The 18,089-nt window shown below is 50.0% G+C and overlaps 1 protein-coding gene across 3 annotated transcripts in view; it reads left to right on the top strand.

Moving 5' to 3' along the window:
• The window catches only part of PCNX3 (pecanex 3), an 873,417-nt gene that overhangs the window by 528,751 nt on the left and 326,577 nt on the right, over positions 1-18,089 (top strand). For all 3 annotated transcript variants that reach the window (XM_086938333.1, XM_086938332.1, XM_086938334.1), the window contains exons 19-20: positions 345-437; positions 1,331-1,481. In XM_086938333.1, the coding sequence (XP_086794459.1) occupies positions 345-437; positions 1,331-1,481 (244 nt within the window). The remainder of the gene's footprint in view (positions 1-344; positions 438-1,330; positions 1,482-18,089) is intronic.

The raw sequence follows: 18,089 nt of genomic DNA, 5'->3' as shown, positions 1-18,089 counted from the left end.
AAGTCGACGTCCGAGATGTGCCTAAAATCACACATACACACGTATATATATTTTACGCTGAATACGCGTTTAAGGTAAACACCTTGTTCAGTAAGTCACCTCAGTGCACATTTAGCCACTTGTACTTATGTTGGTCCGGATCGTGCGAAAAGTTGGATTTTCAGTGTTTTACACAGAGATACCGGGAAAATGTTCTACAGTTGTGCTCCTGTGAAGAATGTCATGCCTTGCTTTGTATGTGTCAGTGCCATTCATAACCACTGCTAAATGGAGTTGTTAGTCTCTTCAGTTTGGTGAACTTGGGCCCGGTTGAACTCTCTGGTTATGTCCTGTCCCTTTTCCAGCGTGAAATTCTGCACTCTGACCTGGTAATGTGCTTCGTAGTGGCTGTGATCACTTTCGCCATCAGCGCCAGTACCGTCTTCATTGCTCTGAAGGTAAGCCTTTAGGAACCTTAAAAGGGGATTTTATGTCCAGGTGGAAGCCAGGTTTGAGGTTAACAAGTAGCAATTTTGGAGTTGTAGGTGGGTATCATGTTTAATATTGATAGAAAATTAAGATGAAAGCCACTAATGTTAAGAGAAGTGTCTCTCCAAAGTTTATCACGGTATGCACATACATGGTACAATTTACCTGGTGCAGGTGTGTATACACACCCTGTCAGTCAATGGATATAGAATGAAATAGTTGTAATCAATGTATTTTTCTTTTGCTTATGCATCTATTTATCCGTATTTTCTTTTTTTCTACTTTATTCATAATTTATTTCATGTACAGTCATTGTTTTCCCAATCTTACTTTATATTTGCTCTCTTTTTATACTTTCTTTCAGGTCTTTGTTCTTAAAATTCTTTTTAATTTTATTTTTTTATTTTTTACCCTTTCTCTACTTGTTTTTATTCATTTGCTCACTGACGTTTTTCAGTAATGTTACTTTATGGCCTTTACCTTCTTTCCTCTTTTTCTCTTTATTTCAACATTGAAAGATCCTGTGTTAATGAGTCAAGAATATTGGAGAGTAATCCCTAATGGAGTGTATAACAACTGAATTATCTAGGAATTTAACTACATAAAAGCAAAACTAAGACACTGTGCTATTAACTGTTTCTTCTGGTTTGCATTTATCCTTATCATGCAGACTGCCTTTTCCTCATTGTCGGCATCCACCTTCATCCTGTCCCTGTCTGCACTAGTCTGCCTTCTCTTTTGAATATTTGTTACTCTACCTACTTCTTGTCTAGGCTACTGTCCTTCACAACTTCAAAAATGTGTATTGATATTTTTTCTACTGCTGCCACCTGTGCCACCTTCAATATTTCTTCCTTTCTAGTCTGTTCTAGGTTATGTTCTGTATGCATTAGCAGGACTGATAGGCTTCTTGGCACACTACCTCCTCCCTCAGCTCAGAAAACAGCTTCCCTGGTTCTGCTTTTCCCAGCCTGTTTTGAAATCTGGAGAATACAGCCATTTTGAAGTCAGGAGTAAGTACTTTGTTAGCATATACTTTCAGAAGAAAAGGTAAATGGAGCTTCCTAAATTCATAACCTCTGAATATTTTTCAAAAGCTTTTGACTGCAATGTACAAACTCCAAAGATTAGAATTTAGAGCAAGCTCCCATTATGGACAATGAAACCTACACCTATGCCACCTTCCTCTAGGCATTTGGCACATTTGAGACCTTTCTTGTGATCCTTGGCGCTGTAGGTTACCTGGTTGCCACAGGTGTCTTAGAACCACTAATCCTGTTGCGCTCCAATTGCACAGCAAAGTTGCTCTTTTTTATTGGCCCACTTGCACTAAGGACTCAGTCCAAGATGAGCTGGACTGCTGCCACTGCACAAACCACTGAGCAGTGCTTGGTTAAGATGTTTGTCTGGTAACAGCCAGTCCCATGAGACTAGACAGGGACACGTTAGTGGAAATCCAAATCCTTTTTCGTAAATAGATCATGCACTCAAGGGGCACTAAGAAATTGGATGTTCTTTTTGAAACCTTTATTTTAAAAACCCAATCTAGTGCATACAAGATGAGTTCTAGCCACATTGAATATAAACAAAACAGTAAGGAAATTACACATCACAGTAAATAGCAGTAACTATTTGCATATTGTTATTGTATTTCTAGCCATTAACCCTCTTGTTTGCTACTTCTGGGCAGTATGCTAGCTCTAGCAGATTAGAAAATAACTAGCCTACCTTGAGTTTCAAAGGTAATGCTCATTACATACCTGATTCAGAACAACAGGACTTATTGTTCTGTCTGAATAGCAGCTCTTCTACTTCTGTCAATGCGGTAAAGTGAATCAAAGAACAAACACCATCACTCTGGCAGCCAGTGAAGATCACCTATCGCTGCAAAGCAACCTTCCATTAAAGTGGGTGCGGAAGTTGTGCCTGTCCAGTCTTCATAGATCTGGTGCAAAGCAAAGATCTCCTCTTTAGTGTCTAACCCTTTACACTGACTTTTAGAATACTTTAGCAGAGGCCTGCTGGTAAAGCGTAGATTACATAATCAATAAGCAGTATCGTAATGCCCTTTTAGATATTTCCAATTATTAAACAATGTTCTTCAAGGGAAATAAAACATAGCATGTAATCACTAATCTTGTAGAGGCTCTGTTCGTTTCTAATGGGTAACAATGATCTGCTTCAGCAGAAATGTTTAAATACCATGAGTGTATTTGCATAAGCGATATTATCACATTTGCATGTAACGGTTGAAGGACTATGCAGCATGTTAGAGAATATGCATTCAATGAAAACACAGTTGCACCTTTCTTGATTATTTAACTAACATGCATATAATATCAAAATAAAAGATCCTCGGAGTGAAAATTGTGTGTTTACAACATGTTACTTGATTCTCCCAGGTTAGCAAAGTTGAGCAGTCAGTACTTTAAGCGGTAAGTGGATGGAGTTGGAAGATCGAGTACAGTTTGGCCCAAAGAAGAACACCGACATAGTCCACACAGCACTACCAATTCTTCATTTACTGTTCAGGGTTGGTAAAAAGAGCAGTTACAATTCTTACACAGGAGGAAAATCAGACTGTACAAACTCTTTCTGGAGGTAGATGGAACCACAAATATTTGTTATCGTTTTTCACAAGGCACTAGGTTTTCGAATAGCATTGAACCATATTATCAACTTATATTATGTTTAGGGAGTGGTATTTATGAGGTCTCGGCTATATTTGTGACTCACCTAGTTTTCTCTGATAGTTGTGAACAGTATCTCATTCAGTGTATCATTGGTACCTACCATAGATAATCTACATTGGTGTTTGCTGTTATATAACTGGCCTTCTGGTTTACGTTGCTCATGATTCTGATGGATACATCTGTGGATCGATTCCTCACCTTTAGAATATTCCCTGGGCGCCAGAATGGAGCCAGTTGTTTTCACATTAGTGCTCCGTACATCGTGAGCTGGTACTGTATAGCTCCATTTGACCTAGCTCTGCCCCAGAAGTGATGGGATGGATAAAATGGGCAGCGACGCCTGCTTCTTTCTGTGCTTTCGTACGCAGATTCAAACATCCACTCCCTCTATCATTGGATGACAATTTTTTCCAGGAACAATGTCCACTTCGAAAGCTGCAGGGTTGAGATGATGCCATGTGTTCGGAAACAGATGTTGGTAATGGACCCCCTTGTGGTCTGCCTTTGGTATTTGGGCTCAGGGCACTGGTCAAAGTCATGTGAAGAATGTGCTGTCATGCACCCAGAGGAGATCCGGTACCATGAAGCTGTAAGTTGCGGAATATCGAAAGAAGTAACAGACCTCATGTAAGTCCCACTCCAAGTCGTGGGCACAGACCTGCTCCTTCTAAAGGTCTTCTTTGAAGTAAAAGTGGTATGCTAAGTTGAGGTACAGGTTGAAACAGATTGTACCCCATCTTGCCACTCTGTCAAAAGAAAAGTGGCAGGGGTGGCAAAATGGAAATCAATCTTGTGATCCCCAATTGGGAGTTGATCTCCCAACTGATCCAGATGCATCACAATTTTCACAAGCCATCTGTAACAACACAGCAGGTTGAAGCCTTTAAGCAGGCCAAGCGGCCTATTTTTGGCATTCTTCCGGCTGTCTATTTCATGTCTTCAGGCCCCAGGAATCTGCAGGGCTCTCCAGTTGGGTTACTGCCAACTGTTTTGTCCTGGGCACTGTCTGAGCCCCTAGAAACTACTTCTGGTTCCGCACCGAATCTGATGGTACTTCTATTCTGGCTTGGATGCCTATGCTGGTACTGCTGGATTGGTATGCGGTTCCGACTCCGATGTCTGTCTGACCCGAGCCGAATCTGACTCGACCTTGACGAAGATTTCTCTCAGGCTCTTCTCCAGCGCACCCAGTCCCCATGCAGTCTGGCTTAGTAATACACTCTTGCTATAGCGGAGCAATCCTCAGAGGCTTCTTCATCTTTTGTGTCTGATTCTGCCCAGAGTTTGCCACCAACTGGAGGTAACAATAGGGATGATTTGCTCCTACGTTATGATAATGAAAGTTTATAAATTGACTTGCAGAATATCAGTGGGCTTGATACTTAACATGAGACAAGCTTGATTTCGCCCCGTGAATCTGCAATGGAAGCAAGTGCTTCATTTGCTGTTATAATTGGATAAGCAGATGAGGTTCTGGACCCACAAATGCCTTCTGTTGAAGTCAAGACGAATGTCCTTTCTGAGGTTTTGTGCCCTGGTACAGCCTCCTCTGAGCCCTTCCTTCTATTTTATGATGCCCCAACTGCAGTGTTTAATTGGATACCGTTAAGCTGAGTGCTGAATGTCAGGTTTGCTGAATACCAAGGGTGGCTTTTGTTTATTTCACCTCATCCCTCTATCATTTGCCACCTTAAACTCCCTCCCCTTTGTCTTGCATGGCCTTTTTCATCCGTTCTTTCTTCCTTTGTCACTGTGATTCCATTATCTTCCTCGTTCTTCTCTATTTTATGTGTTTCTCTCTTGCTATCATTCAAAATCCGGTGATGAAAATTAAATCCGGGTAGCTAAAAATTAGTGCCAGTGACCCTCATCTGCAACTGCCAACTCAGATTGAGCACTGCCTAACTAATACCCTTATGGCTATGTGGTCTTAATCCTTGCTCGTCTTTAAGGGTGAGCAGGCAGATGGCTTACACTAGCAAAGTGAATCCTAATGCATTCCTCATAACACGTGCTGACAGGGAGTCGAAAAAGATTGCAGTGTTCGGGATACTAATTTTCTCTTCAACCAGCCTCAAGCTGAGGTTGGTCACTGCTGTCTATTAGGCGTTATGTGCACGCCCTCTGGGACATGACCAGCAAGATCTTGCCATCTGTTCCAGTGGAGATTAGAGCCTACTTTGCTCAGGATGTCCAGTATGCAGCCAAATATGCGAGTCAGGCATGCATACTAATGAATGCTTGGGCTGGCGGTTGACACTACTGTTGTGCTCTGTCCCTATGCGTGGATGCAGTTCACAGGCTTTTCTGGTGATGTGCCTGTATCCTTAATGGATATGCCTTTAGATGAATTCACCCCCTTTATAGGCAAAAACGCTGATTTTAAACTCTAATTTGTTTAAGGACAGAAGAGCCTTTAGTTTGCCCTTAGCAACGCATAACCACCCTGTGTGAGGCAGGATCAAACATTTTTTCTAAGGGTGAAAATCTATCACATCCAACATATAGGTCCTCCAAATAATTCAACAACGCTATACACTTCTGTTCTTTTCTGATCATTTGCAGCTTCTGCCTACATCAGTGCGGCTTTCAGAGGTGTACATATTGTTCTGATCTTATTTCAAGAGGTGTGAACTTTACTGTCCAAAGGGCCCATTGGAAAGGCTCTACTAGATTTTTAAATAAGGACGGGATGTTACTCTATTTTCTTGTGGTGATGAAGTATGGAGTCCTTTGTTTCTATTCTAGATGTTTGCCTTCTGAACGCCTTGCTGAGGAAAGGCCAATTCAAATTGCTCACATCTGCCCAGGTTCTGTCTACCCCAGATGCAAGCTACTAGATGGTAGCCTTGGACCTCCAGGATATGTACTTCCATGTGCCCATCCTGCAGTCCCACAGACACCTGCAGTTCAAGGTCGACCAGGAGCAGTTTTAGTTTACCATGCTCTCTTTCAACCTTACCTGTGCCCCTTGGTTGCTTATGAAAGAGATGGCGGTGGTTGTCGCAAATCTTCAAAATGTTCTCCCTAACTCAAGGACTTGCTGTTAAAGGTGGTCTTGGCAGTCAGTCGCAGACCACCGACAAATGACGGCGAACCTCCTATCCTGACATTGTTGGGGTACTTTATCAGCTAGCCAGAGTCACACCTGACTTCTTTGTAAAGACTTCCTTTTATAAGGTCTGCCTTGGACACTGTGCAGACTAGGGCCTTTACTCTGGTGCAGCTACCCCAGAGTATTTTTTCTATTATAACAATTTTTTATCCTCAGTCTCGGATCTCTGAGACAGCAGTTCGGAGACTTCTTGACCTGTTGGCCTCCTGCATCCTGCTTATCCGCTTCGCCAAAAGTCATGTGCAAGATCTGCAGTGGAATCTGAAGTCGTAGTGGTCCCAGTACTAAGGAAATCTTCAGATGTCGTCCTGGTTTTGAAGAACACTTCACAAGAGCTGCAGTGGTGGCTGCTTGATCGCAGCGTGATCAGCAGCAGACTTCTTCCTTCCCCACCCAGAGCAGATGATGGTGACGGATGCATCACTGCTGGTTTGGGGAGGTCATCTGGTAGAGGTGGAGATCAAAGTCTTTGGTGGAAACCTGTTGTTAAATCAATCTCTGATTTGTTGGCCGTATACCTCGTGTTGAAGGCCTATCAGTCCTCCATCAAAGGGTGGCTGGTGCATATTCTCACCCAATCAATCAATCAATCAATCAGTGACACTTATAAAGCGCGCTACATACCCGTAGGGTCTCAAGGCGCTGGGGAGGGGGGGTGCCGCTACTGCTCGAACAGCCAGGTCTTCAGCTTCTTCCTGAAGGAGAGGTGGTCTTGGGTCAGGCGCAGGTCGGACGGGAGGGAGTTCCAGGTCTTGGCGGCCAGGTAGGAGAAGGACCTTCCTCCTGTAGTCGCTCTTCGGATGCGGGGGACGGCGGCGAGGGCGTGGTTGGCTGATCGGAGGTGGCGTTTGGGAGCGTAGAAGTTGACTCGGCTGTTGAGGTAGCTCGGGCCTTGGTCGTGTAGGGCTTTGTGTGCGTGGGTGAGGAGGCGGAAGGTGATTCTCTTGTTGATGGGGAGCCAGTGAAGGTCTCTCAGATGACCGGAGATGTGGCTGGATCGTGGGATGTCGAGGACGAGTCTGGCCGAGGCGTTTTGGATCCGCTGGAGTCTCTTCTGGAGCTTGGCGGTGGTCCCGGCGTAGAGGGCGTTGCCGTAGTCCAGTCGGCTGGTGACGAGGGCCTGGGTGACGGTCTTCCTGGTCTCTGTGGGGATCCACCAGAAGATCTTCCGTAGCATGCGTAGGATGTTGAAGCACGCCGAGGAGACGCTGTTGACTTGCCTGGTCATGGAGAGGGAGGAGTCCAGGATGAAGCCCAGGTTACGTGCATGGTCTGTCGGTTTGGGTGCGGTGCCCAGGGCGGGAGGCCACCAGGAGTCGTCCCAGGCGGAGGGTGAAGAGCCCAGGATGAGGACCTCCGTCTTGTCCGAGTTCAGTTTCAGGCGGCTGGTCGTCATCCACTCGGCTACCTCTTTCATCCCTTCGTGCAGGTTGGCTCTGGCGGCGGCGGGGTTGTTGGTCAGGGAGAGGATCAGCTGGGTGTCGTCGGCGTAGGAGATGATGCTGAGGTGGTGTTTGCGTACGATGGCCGCGAGGGGGCTCATGTAGACGTTGAAGAGGGTGGGGCTCAGTGATGATCCTTGGGGGACGCCGCAGATGACTTCGGAGGCCTCTGATTTGTACGGTGGTAGGCGGACTCGCTGTGTTCTTCCGTCGAAGAAGGAGATGATCCATTCCAGCGCCTTGTCCTGAATTCCGATGTTGCTGAGGCGCCGTATTAGGGTGCGGTGGCAGACCGTGTCGAATGCCGCGGAGAGGTCTAGGAGGATGAGGGCCGCTGTTTCTCCATTGTCCATCAGGGCTCGGATGTCATCGGTGGCGGCGATGAGGGCGGTCTCGGTGCTGTGTTTGGCTCTGAAGCCGGACTGTGAGGGGTCGAGGGATCCGTTCGTCTCGAGGAAGGCGGCCATCTGCTTGTTGACGGTCTTCTCGATGACTTTGGCTGGAAACGGGAGAAGCGAGATGGGGCGGTAGTTCTTGAGGTCGGCGGGGTCTGCTGTTGGTTTCTTGAGTAGAGCGCTGAGTTCGGCGTGTTTCCAGCTTTCGGGGAAGATGGCGGTGTCGAAGGATGTGTTGATGATGTCTCGCAGGTGGGGTGCGATGACAGCGTCGGCCTTGTTGAAGACGTGGTGAGGGCAGGGGTCGGTTGGTGATCCGGAGTGGATGGAGTTCATCGTGCGGATGGTGTCTTCTGTGCTGATCGGGGTCCAGGCGTGGAGGGTGGTGGTGGGGGGGGGTCGCCGCCATGTGGTACTGCAACAAGCTGAGTATGGTCCTTTGCCAAGAGGCACTGGGACTCTGCAGTTAGCTGGAGCATCATGGCATGTCCCTGATCATAAACTACCTGATGTGTTCTTTGATCAGCTAGGGAGATGAGCTCAGCTGACGGTGCCCGGTCGATCACGAATGGTGGTGGCCCCCTGAGGTGTCGCAAGGCATCTTCTGGCAGTGGGGAGAAACCTGACTGGATTTTGTTTTTACACTGTTGAGAACGCTCTGTGTCAAAATGTTTTCATGTTGTATTTCCCAAGAAAGCTCTTTGTAGAAGATGCATTCCGGAAAGAGTGGTGCAGGGGAGTCCTGTACGCCTTTCTACCACTGCCTCTCGTATCCCAAGTTCAGAAGAAGATCAGGAACAGCTGGCCAAAGTCATCCTAGTGCCTCCGGATAGGACCAGGAGAATGTGGGGCCCAGAACCTCTTCTGGGCATGAGCATCAGTCCTTTGATCCAGCTACTGCTTCAGAAAGAAAAGAGGCTCCATCGGTTGGACTCCAAAAGAGCCTTCAGCTTTTACATCTATTGCACCCAAACCCACCAGGTGGACGATTATCTTTTTGTGACGTCCAAGGGGGTGGATGTAAGGTGGCGCAGAAGCAGACCATCCAATGGATATTTCGCTGCATCAAGATCTGTTGCGCATTGGCTAAGAAGCAGCCTCCAGAAGGTCTGAGAGCTCATTGCATCAGAGCTAATGCTGCTACCATTGCTTTGGCATGCAGATTGCCTGTCCTGGATATCTCTCAGCCTGCTACAAGGGCATCGGTACACATGTTCTCGAAGCACTATTGCCTTGACAGTCCGATCCATTAGCATTGGCATTTTGCCCATTTGGTCTTGAAGGATGTTTTGTTCTGAGGCGTTCCACAGACCCACTACCTTTGGAGGTACTGCTTTGATGTCTATTCACAAGGTGAGCAGTCACAGGTTATATGTATCTATCAGAAGAATAAGTTAGTTCCCATTGGTAATGCTCTTTCTGGTGGATACTCTATTTAACTGCACATTCCTCACTGCCCTCCCTCCTCCCTGTTGAATTGTCTAAAAAAGTTCCCAATTTAGGAATTTGCACACTGGTCCTTCCAATCTGTCGAAGGGCGATGCGTCTAAAGATGTAGACAAACATCTGAAAGAAACACGTTAGTGTTAGATTCCTTACCTTAGAATATCCCCAGGCGTCAGTCTGGATCCGGAAACTTTTGCGTAGCAGTACCCCTGCGCGTCGGTAGGCGTCGTCTGCAGGCGTCCCCTGCGGCTCCGCGTCCGTCGTCGGCGTCGTGCGCCGTGATGACGTCGCTGGAGTATATAGACGCCGCCTCCGCGCGCTGACGTCAGTTCTTCTTTTTTCCGCGCCAGTGGACGCAGATCTGAAGAGCAGTACTCCGGTCTTTGACCAAGTTTTTCGATTGTTTTTTCTCTTATTGTGCCTGATAGGATGCCTGGGTTCAAGAATTGCGATGACTGTGAGCGCACGATGTCGGTCACGGACCATCACCGCCTCTGTCTCCGGTGTCTGGGCCCCGACCACGACGTGGACTCCTGTGTCGACTGCCGGGCCCTCACCAACAAGGCTAGGCGGGAGCGGTCCCGCAAGCTACTGGAGCTCCGGGTGTCGGCCCCACGTCGGGACCGGGAGCGGTCCCGGTCCGGCCGGAGGTCGAGAGAGCGTTCGAGGGAGCGGTCGCGGAGCCGCGCCGAGCGTTCCGGAAGTCAACACCACTCGTCAGGCTCGTCAGGTAGGAAGCACAAGAAGTCGGGGCGTCGTCATCGTACCCCCGACTCCCCCCGACGCTCGCGCGATGCGGCCGGGGGCTCGGGTGACCCCACCCCGCGGCTCCGCGAGAGTCGCCGGCGCGGCCTGCCTCATACCCTCCGGTCCCTGGGCATGGCGCGACGCCTGAGGAGATCGAGGCGTTCCTCATGGCCATGAGGGCGCTCGCTTCTCCGACGGGGCCTACGGCGCCTTCGGGCCCAGTGCTACCGTCTGGGGGCCCTGGCGGTTCGGGTGTCCCTGCCTCGGCGCCGTCGGGTGCTCCGGCCCCGGCGCCGCCGACGGCTCCGACCCCGGCGCCGCAAGGGCCTTCGGGATCGGCGCCGGCTGGTCTTCCGGCCTCCCCGGCGCCGTTGCCATCGGGGTTACCCCCGACGCCGCCCCCGCGCGGCGCCGGTTCTCCAGTGCCGGCTCCGGCCGGCGGTGGGGTTCCGGCGCCGGCTCCGGCTCCGGGCGGCGCCGTCCCCTTACCTTCTCCGACGCCGGACGCGGCGCCGGACGGGCGTCGCTCGACGCCGGTCCCGACGCCGATGGGGCCCATGAACCCCGAGGAGCCGGTCTTCATCGTTGACTCCGAATACGGAGAGGATGAGGAGTACGGTGAAGGTTGGGAGGGGTCCGAGGACCCTCTGTCACGCGAGTGCCAGTATGACCCGGACTGGACAGGTGACTTGGGGGATGCCAGTGGTTTGGACGACTCTCCTAACCCTGGTTTGATCTCTCCTCCTTCCGTGGCATCGGTGGAGGGAGCTGCCTATTCTGTGGTGCTGATGAGGGCTGCCAAGGCCTTACACCTTGAGCTCCCCGTCGCGGCCGTGAGGCCTAACATCCTCACCGAGGTCTTCAAACCGCAGTCATGCCCACAGGAGCCACTACTGCCGTTTAATGAAGCCTTGTCAGACGTTCTGTTGGGCACGTGGTCCAGGCCCGCTTCAGGTGCGCCTGTTGATCGGAACGTGGCCAGGCGCCACCGTCCTTGTCCGGACGACCCCAAGTACCTGTCTACCCACCCCACTCCTGAGAGTCTGGTGATCCAGGCCTCGACCTCCCAGTCCGCATTCCCGTCGGCCCCGCCCGACCGGGAATCCAAGAGGTATGACCAGTTTGGCAAAAAGGTCTTCTCGTCCATTAGTTTGGGCCTGCGGTCTTGCAACACCGCTTGCCTCTTGGGCCACTACACCCACTCTGTGTGGGATACGGTCGCGGAACTGCTGCCAGAATGCCCCATGGAGGTGCGGGCAAAACTCGGTCAAGCTGTGGCTGAGGGCCGGGATGCAGCGAAATATTCAATACGGTGTGGTCTTGATACGACCGACTCGCTGGGCAGAGCTATGTCGACGACGGTGGCGATTCGTCGCCACGCCTGGCTGAGATCCGCCAATTTTTCGGCTGATGTCCAGAATTCATTGATGGACATGCCGTTTGATGGCTGTCACCTGTTCGGTGACAAGGCGGACCACGCGCTGGAACGCTTCAAGGACTCCAGGGTCACGGCCAAGTCCTTGGGTCTCTCGACCCAGCGTCAGCAAACGGGTTCGTTTCGTCCCTTTCGTGGCCAAGGAAGGGGCGCCCCCACACGTGCTGCCAGCCACGCGCCGCAACAATCCTTCCTACGCGGTGGCGGCCGTGGTAACCGCCGTGGTGGCGGTCGGGGACAACGGCGGGGTCAGACCACACCTTCCCCCGCAGCATCTACCCCAAAATCCTCCTAGTCCGTGCTTTCGGCCCCATGTGACGCCAGTGGGTGGCAGGGTTCGCCATCACCACGCTCACTGGCGCGCGATCACTTCGGACAGGTGGGTGCTGCAAATCGTCCGAAGGGGCTACTCCCTCCCCTTCGAGACCTCTCCTCCAGCCATGCCACCGCAGAACCACCGTGTGTCGGGGGACCACTTGACACTTCTGCAGGAGGAAGTTACGGCCCTCTTGGCCAAGGGGGCCATCGAGCGCGTTCCTGGGCCAGAAGTAGGGCGTGGTTGCTATTCCCACTACTTTCTGGTGCCCAAGAAGGACAAGGGGGGCCTACGTCCTATCTTGGATCTAAGGAACGTCAACGGCTTCCTCAGGAAGGAGAAGTTCAAGATGTTGACGTTAGCTCAGGTCTTGGCTGCTCTAGACCCACAAGACTGGATGGTAGCGTTGGACTTGCAGGACGCCTATTTTCACATCCCCGTCCTGCCGGCCCACAGGCGTTACCTGCGGTTCACGGTAGGCCTGGAGCACTTTCAGTTTATCGTGCTCCCCTTCGGCCTTACCAGCGCCCCACGGGTGTTCACAAAGGTGATGGCGGTGGTCGCAGCCCATCTGCGCAGGTTGGGGGTTTCAGTCTTCCCCTACCTAGACGATTGGTTGTTGAAGGCGGGCTCGCCCCAAACAGTCGTCCACCACCTTCAGATGACGGCAGACCTCTTGCACGACCTGGGGTTCTCCATCAACGTGCCGAAATCACACCTGTGTCCCTCTCAAAAGCTCCTTTTCATCGGAGCGGTTCTGGACTCGGCGCAGTTTCGGGTTTATCCTCCGGAACGGCGGGTTCGGGATATTCAGGCTTTGATTCCCATCTTTCAGCCGCTATCCCGAGTCTCGGTCAGGTTGACGCTGCGGCTGCTGGGACTGATGGCTTCCTGCATCCTTCTGGTGCATCACGCCAGGTGGCGGATGCGGGCTCTGCAGTGGGACCTGAAGTTTCAGTGGGCCCAGCATCAGGGCAACTTGTCCGACCACGTCTTGATCTCGGAGGGCACTGCGAGACAACTGCAGTGGTGGCTTACGGACCGCGATTGGGTCAGGGGCAGGTCCCTCTCCCTTCCCCAACCGGAGCACGTTGTCGTGACGGACGCGTCCCTCCAGGGCTGGGGTGGCCACTTGGGAGAGGCAGAGATCAGAGGCATCTGGTCTCCGGCGGAGTCCCGGCTCCATATCAACCTGTTGGAGCTGCGGGCGATTCGTCTGGCACTGAAGGCATTCCTCCCCTTTGTCAACGGGAGTGTAGTGCAGGTGTTCACCGACAACACCACCGCCATGTGGTACTGCAACAAACAGGGCGGAGTGGGGTCGTGGACCCTTTGCCAGGAGGCTCTGCGCCTCTGGCAATGGCTGGAACGTCAGGGCGTGACTCTGACGGTTCAACACCTGGCAGGTTCTTTGAACGCCAGGGCGGACGAACTCAGCCGTCGGTGCTCGATGGATCACGAATGGCGTCTGAACTCGGACGTGGCGCAAGGCATCTTTCTGCAATGGGGAGAGCCTTGGTTAGATCTATTCGCCACAGAAGAGAACGCGCAATGTCATCAGTTCTGCGCGTTGGAGTTTCCAAGACGGCACTCGCACGGCGACGCCTTTCGGCGCGAGTGGAGTTGCGGTCTGTTATACGCCTTTCCGCCTATACCACTTCTGCCCAGAGTGCTGAAGAAGATCAGGCGCGACCGGGCCCAAGTTATCCTTGTGGCTCCGGACTGGGCTCGAAGGTACTGGTATCCCGAGCTACTCAGCATGTCAGTCGGTCCCCCGATCCGCCTGCCTCTTCAGGAGGACCTTCTGTCGCAGCAGCAGGGGACGGTCCTCCACCCGAACCTGTCCAGTCTCCACCTCCATGCTTGGAGATTGAGCGGCGGCAGTTGAGGACATTTGACTTGCCTCCTGAAGTCTGTGATGTTATTCTGGCAGCCAGGCGTCCCTCCACTAAGTCGGTATACGCCTGTCGGTGGAACAGATTTGTGGCATGGTGCACAGCAAAGGCTGTGGATCCTCTCTCTGCCCCTCTTTCGGAGGTTCTTCTGTTTCTTCTTTCTCTTGCCCAGCAGGGCTCTGCTCTGGGCACTATCAAGGGCTACCTTTCTGCCCTTTCAGCCTTTTTGAGGCTTCCTGATCAGCCTTCTTTGTTCAAATCCCCGATTGTAACTCGGTTCTTAAAAGGCATCACTCACATGTTTCCACCTGTTCCGTTTGTGATGCCTCAGTGGGATTTGAACCTGGTTCTGACCTTCCTGATGTGTGCTCCCTTTGAGCCCCTTCATTCTTGTCCTCTCCGTCTACTGACTTTAAAGACGGCTTTCCTGGTTGCCATCACCTCTGCCCGGAGAGTGAGTGAGCTCCAGGCTCTTTCTGTCCAACCTCCTTTCCTGTCCATTCATCCTGATAAGGTGGTTCTGAGGACTAGACCTTCTTTCCTGCCCAAGGTTGTTTCGGCCTTTCACATCGGGCAGTCCATCACCCTCCCTTCCTTCTTCCCGCCTCCGCATCCTTCAAAGGATGAAGAGCGGCTCCACCGTCTGGACCCAAAACGTGCGCTTTCATTCTACATGGATCGCACACGCCAGTTCCGGGTGGATGACCAACTGTTTGTTGGCTACGTGGGTGCGAAGAAGGGACGGGCGGTTTGTAAGCGAACCATCTCTCGATGGGTCGTCCTCTGCATCAAAGCGTGCTACTCTTTGGCTCGGAAGGAGCCTCCTGTTGGGCTGAGGGCCCATTCCACTCGGGCCACGGCGGCTACTACTGCCCTGGGCCGGGGAGTCCCCTTGCAGGACATTTGCCAAGCGGCTACGTGGGCCTCGCTGCACACCTTTGCGAGGCACTACTGCCTGGACAGTCAAGTCCGGAGGGATGGCTTCTTTGGCCGTTCTGTCCTCCAGGACTTTCTGGTGTAGTTTTGTATTGGTTCGCAGACCCACCACCGGGGTTGGTATTGCTGGGGTATGTATTCTAAGGTAAGGAATCTAACACTAACGTGTTTCTTTCAGATGAACAAGTTACTTACCTTCGGTAACGATATATCTGTAAGAAACATTAGTTAGTGTTAGATTCCTTACCGAACCCACCCATCCTCCCCGTTCTGCGAACTGATACCTAGGGTTAAGGTCATCCCTTTCAGGGCCCTAGTTTTTACATGGCACCAGTGTTGGTTCTCTCATGGCTCTGCGTCTCCTGGCGCGGAAAAGCTGTGTGCAAAGAACTGACGTCAGCGCGCGGAGGCGGCGTCTATATACTCCAGCGACGTCATCACGGCGCACGACGCCGACGACGGACGCGGAGCCGCAGGGGACGCCTGCAGACGACGCCTACCGACGCGCAGGGGTACTGCTACGCAAAAGTTTCCGGATCCAGACTGACGCCTGGGGATATTCTAAGGTAAGGAATCTAACACTAACTAATGTTTCTTACAGATATATCGTTACCGAAGGTAAGTAACTTGTTCTTCTGAAAGAACCGGACATTGGTGTGCATGGGTGGCGCTTATATGGTGCTCCGTTTGTCTCTTCTGGAGTGAAATTAAGCTGGAGCGGTCCTGCATGGGGCCACCAACTAGTGCGCAGTAAGGCAACTTCTTGAGTTTCCTGATGGAGCCTGGTGTCTGGGGATACTCACATGGCAAGGAATCTCAGTTTAGATATAGTATCCTCTAGAAGGAGCGTTACCAAATTTAAGTAACTTGTTATTTTTGCAAATCTTTTTTTAAAATTGGGTTTCCAACTTGTCTTTATTAATTATGCACAGATATCAAAGTACGCATTCATCATTTACCGGTTACTTTAGCAAGATATGTCATATCTTAGATAAGTCATAACAAACGGGTTATATCTGGGCAATCCCCGTATATGTCCAAAACTTTCGCATTCAGGAGAATCACGCGAGGTAAAGCCGACATCACAACGGAACCCCCGCTATATTTGAAGCCGTGACAGAAATCAGATATACTAACCGGCAACCGAACGGAACCCCCGCTATAATCCTAGCCATGTCATAAACAAGATAAACAAACCGGCACAGAATAACTTAGGACATTCAGAAAATATTACAACAGTAATCACCAAACTCAGCGGATGTCTCGGGGGATAACTGCAAGAATAAAAACGTCTCACTAAAAGACACAAATTCTCTACATCGGTGATCGTGGATAATGATTATTTGACAGAATAGCAATTGTCTTCAATATCGTATCGTGGAAATCTAAACAAAACAAAGGCAATCAAGCACATAACAAGTTAGGATTTCCTTCAAACTTTTACTAGTATACTTGAAAGGCTGTCAGTGTTAAAAACAGAAAACGTTACTGGAAATTAAAGTGGATTCCCTTTAAATATTATATCTGTCCTGTTTTGCACATTGTTATGTCCCTACTCTGCGAATGACGGTTACCTGACGAAGGCCTCAGTGCCGAAACGCGCGTAGTTCTATTCCACCGCATTGCCCTCCTCAGATTTACCATCAACTGAATATATCGCAGCACACTAGTTTTATTGTGTTTTTGTTTCTGTTATGTCTTGTAATTAACCCATGTAAATATTTGTAATGCAGACTTTGAAATGTGATAAATGTGAATATCATACTTGTATATGTTATATTTAAATCTAATAACGGAAAATATTTATAAATCTAAAAAGGAAAAAAAGTCAAATATATATCAATAAAATGATCTCCATATTTTGATACATCATTTCGTTGTCAAGTGTAAAAATTATTGATGGTCGCTTAATTTTGTAAGTACACTAAATAGGGTGGTATAAAGACACAGAGTTTGCTATATGATTTTTTTTCTACTGGTTCACATATTCCCTACGAATAGCAAACTAAACAAGTTGTAGGGGTCCCCTTTTTTCCTAAAATCAAAACTTTCGCCCTGCAAGTCCACCTTTGGGCACATTGTGACCAGTTTGCAGTATACAAATAAACCCCACCCTGATTTCATAACGGATCATTTCATGTAACAGTATTTGTCATCGTATGAATTGATGAAATATAGCAAAATATAAAAATACGATAAGAACCGAACAATAGATAACCTTTGCTGCGGTTGGTGGCAGAAGCTAATCATGGGTGGGATAAATAGAGCCTCTGGATTGTGGCCTACAATATGTTCGGGTTTTTTTGAGTAGTCCTGTTCTCACGCGCCTGTGTTCCCCTATTTAGTGTCCTAATTTACTTTTAAGTGTGAGGTCCCTCACCCATCTCCGGGTCGGGCGTAGATGAGGTACAGCTCTGTGACCTGTCACTGCCTTCAATCCCCCCATCCTGTGTCCCCACTCTTGTAGATCTTCCTCAGCGTTCTCCTCCATTTGCACTGCCTTTAAGCGGCACACCTCTGCCACACCACACTCACACGTCAGCCTTCTACCTGTCTAGGTTTGACCATCAATGTATCACAATGCAGCGTTTGGCCAGAACTAGAACCAGCTAAGAACCTGTGACATATGAGAGTGCCTTTTTTGGGTGCCGGGTAGACACCCTAGGATGCAAGTTTGAAGTCTGCATTTATTCGCACTGCTGTTACAGTACTGAGCGTCTGTAGCACTTGTTGCCAGTGTGTTTGTAGCCGCACACAGCTCCATGTCAAATGCAGAAATGTGGCAGGAGCTGTACTGCATCTTGGGAGAACTGAGGAGTGTACCGGAGTGAAGCGGACCATCCTCTGAGGAGTCAGGTATGTGGGGTGTAAGTAGTAAAATTTAGTGAGTTTAAACCTAGCATTACAAGTCACCGCACGCATCTGCACCAATGTTTTTATCCATTTTCCCTCAGTGAGTGGGAAGGTTAAATCTGAGTCCCATCTGTCTCTTACGCAGGATTTGTAAACCACAAGGTCATCTTTCAGAGCATTGTATATGCGTGATATGACACCTCTGGTGGACCCCGGGTCAAGCAACAGTGCCAGGGTGTGGGACACTCTCAGCTCCTCCGGGAACAACATCCATATCTTGCCGGCTGTACGCAACACTTTTGTAAAAAGTGACCGTCCGGCACATGAAGCAATTCCTTCGCCTCGTTG

This window comes from Lissotriton vulgaris, chromosome 9, assembly GCF_964263255.1.
Source record: "Lissotriton vulgaris chromosome 9, aLisVul1.2, whole genome shotgun sequence".
In the NCBI taxonomy this organism is placed as follows: Eukaryota; Metazoa; Chordata; class Amphibia; order Caudata; family Salamandridae; genus Lissotriton; species Lissotriton vulgaris.
This window is presented reverse-complemented; position numbering and strand designations above follow the sequence as displayed.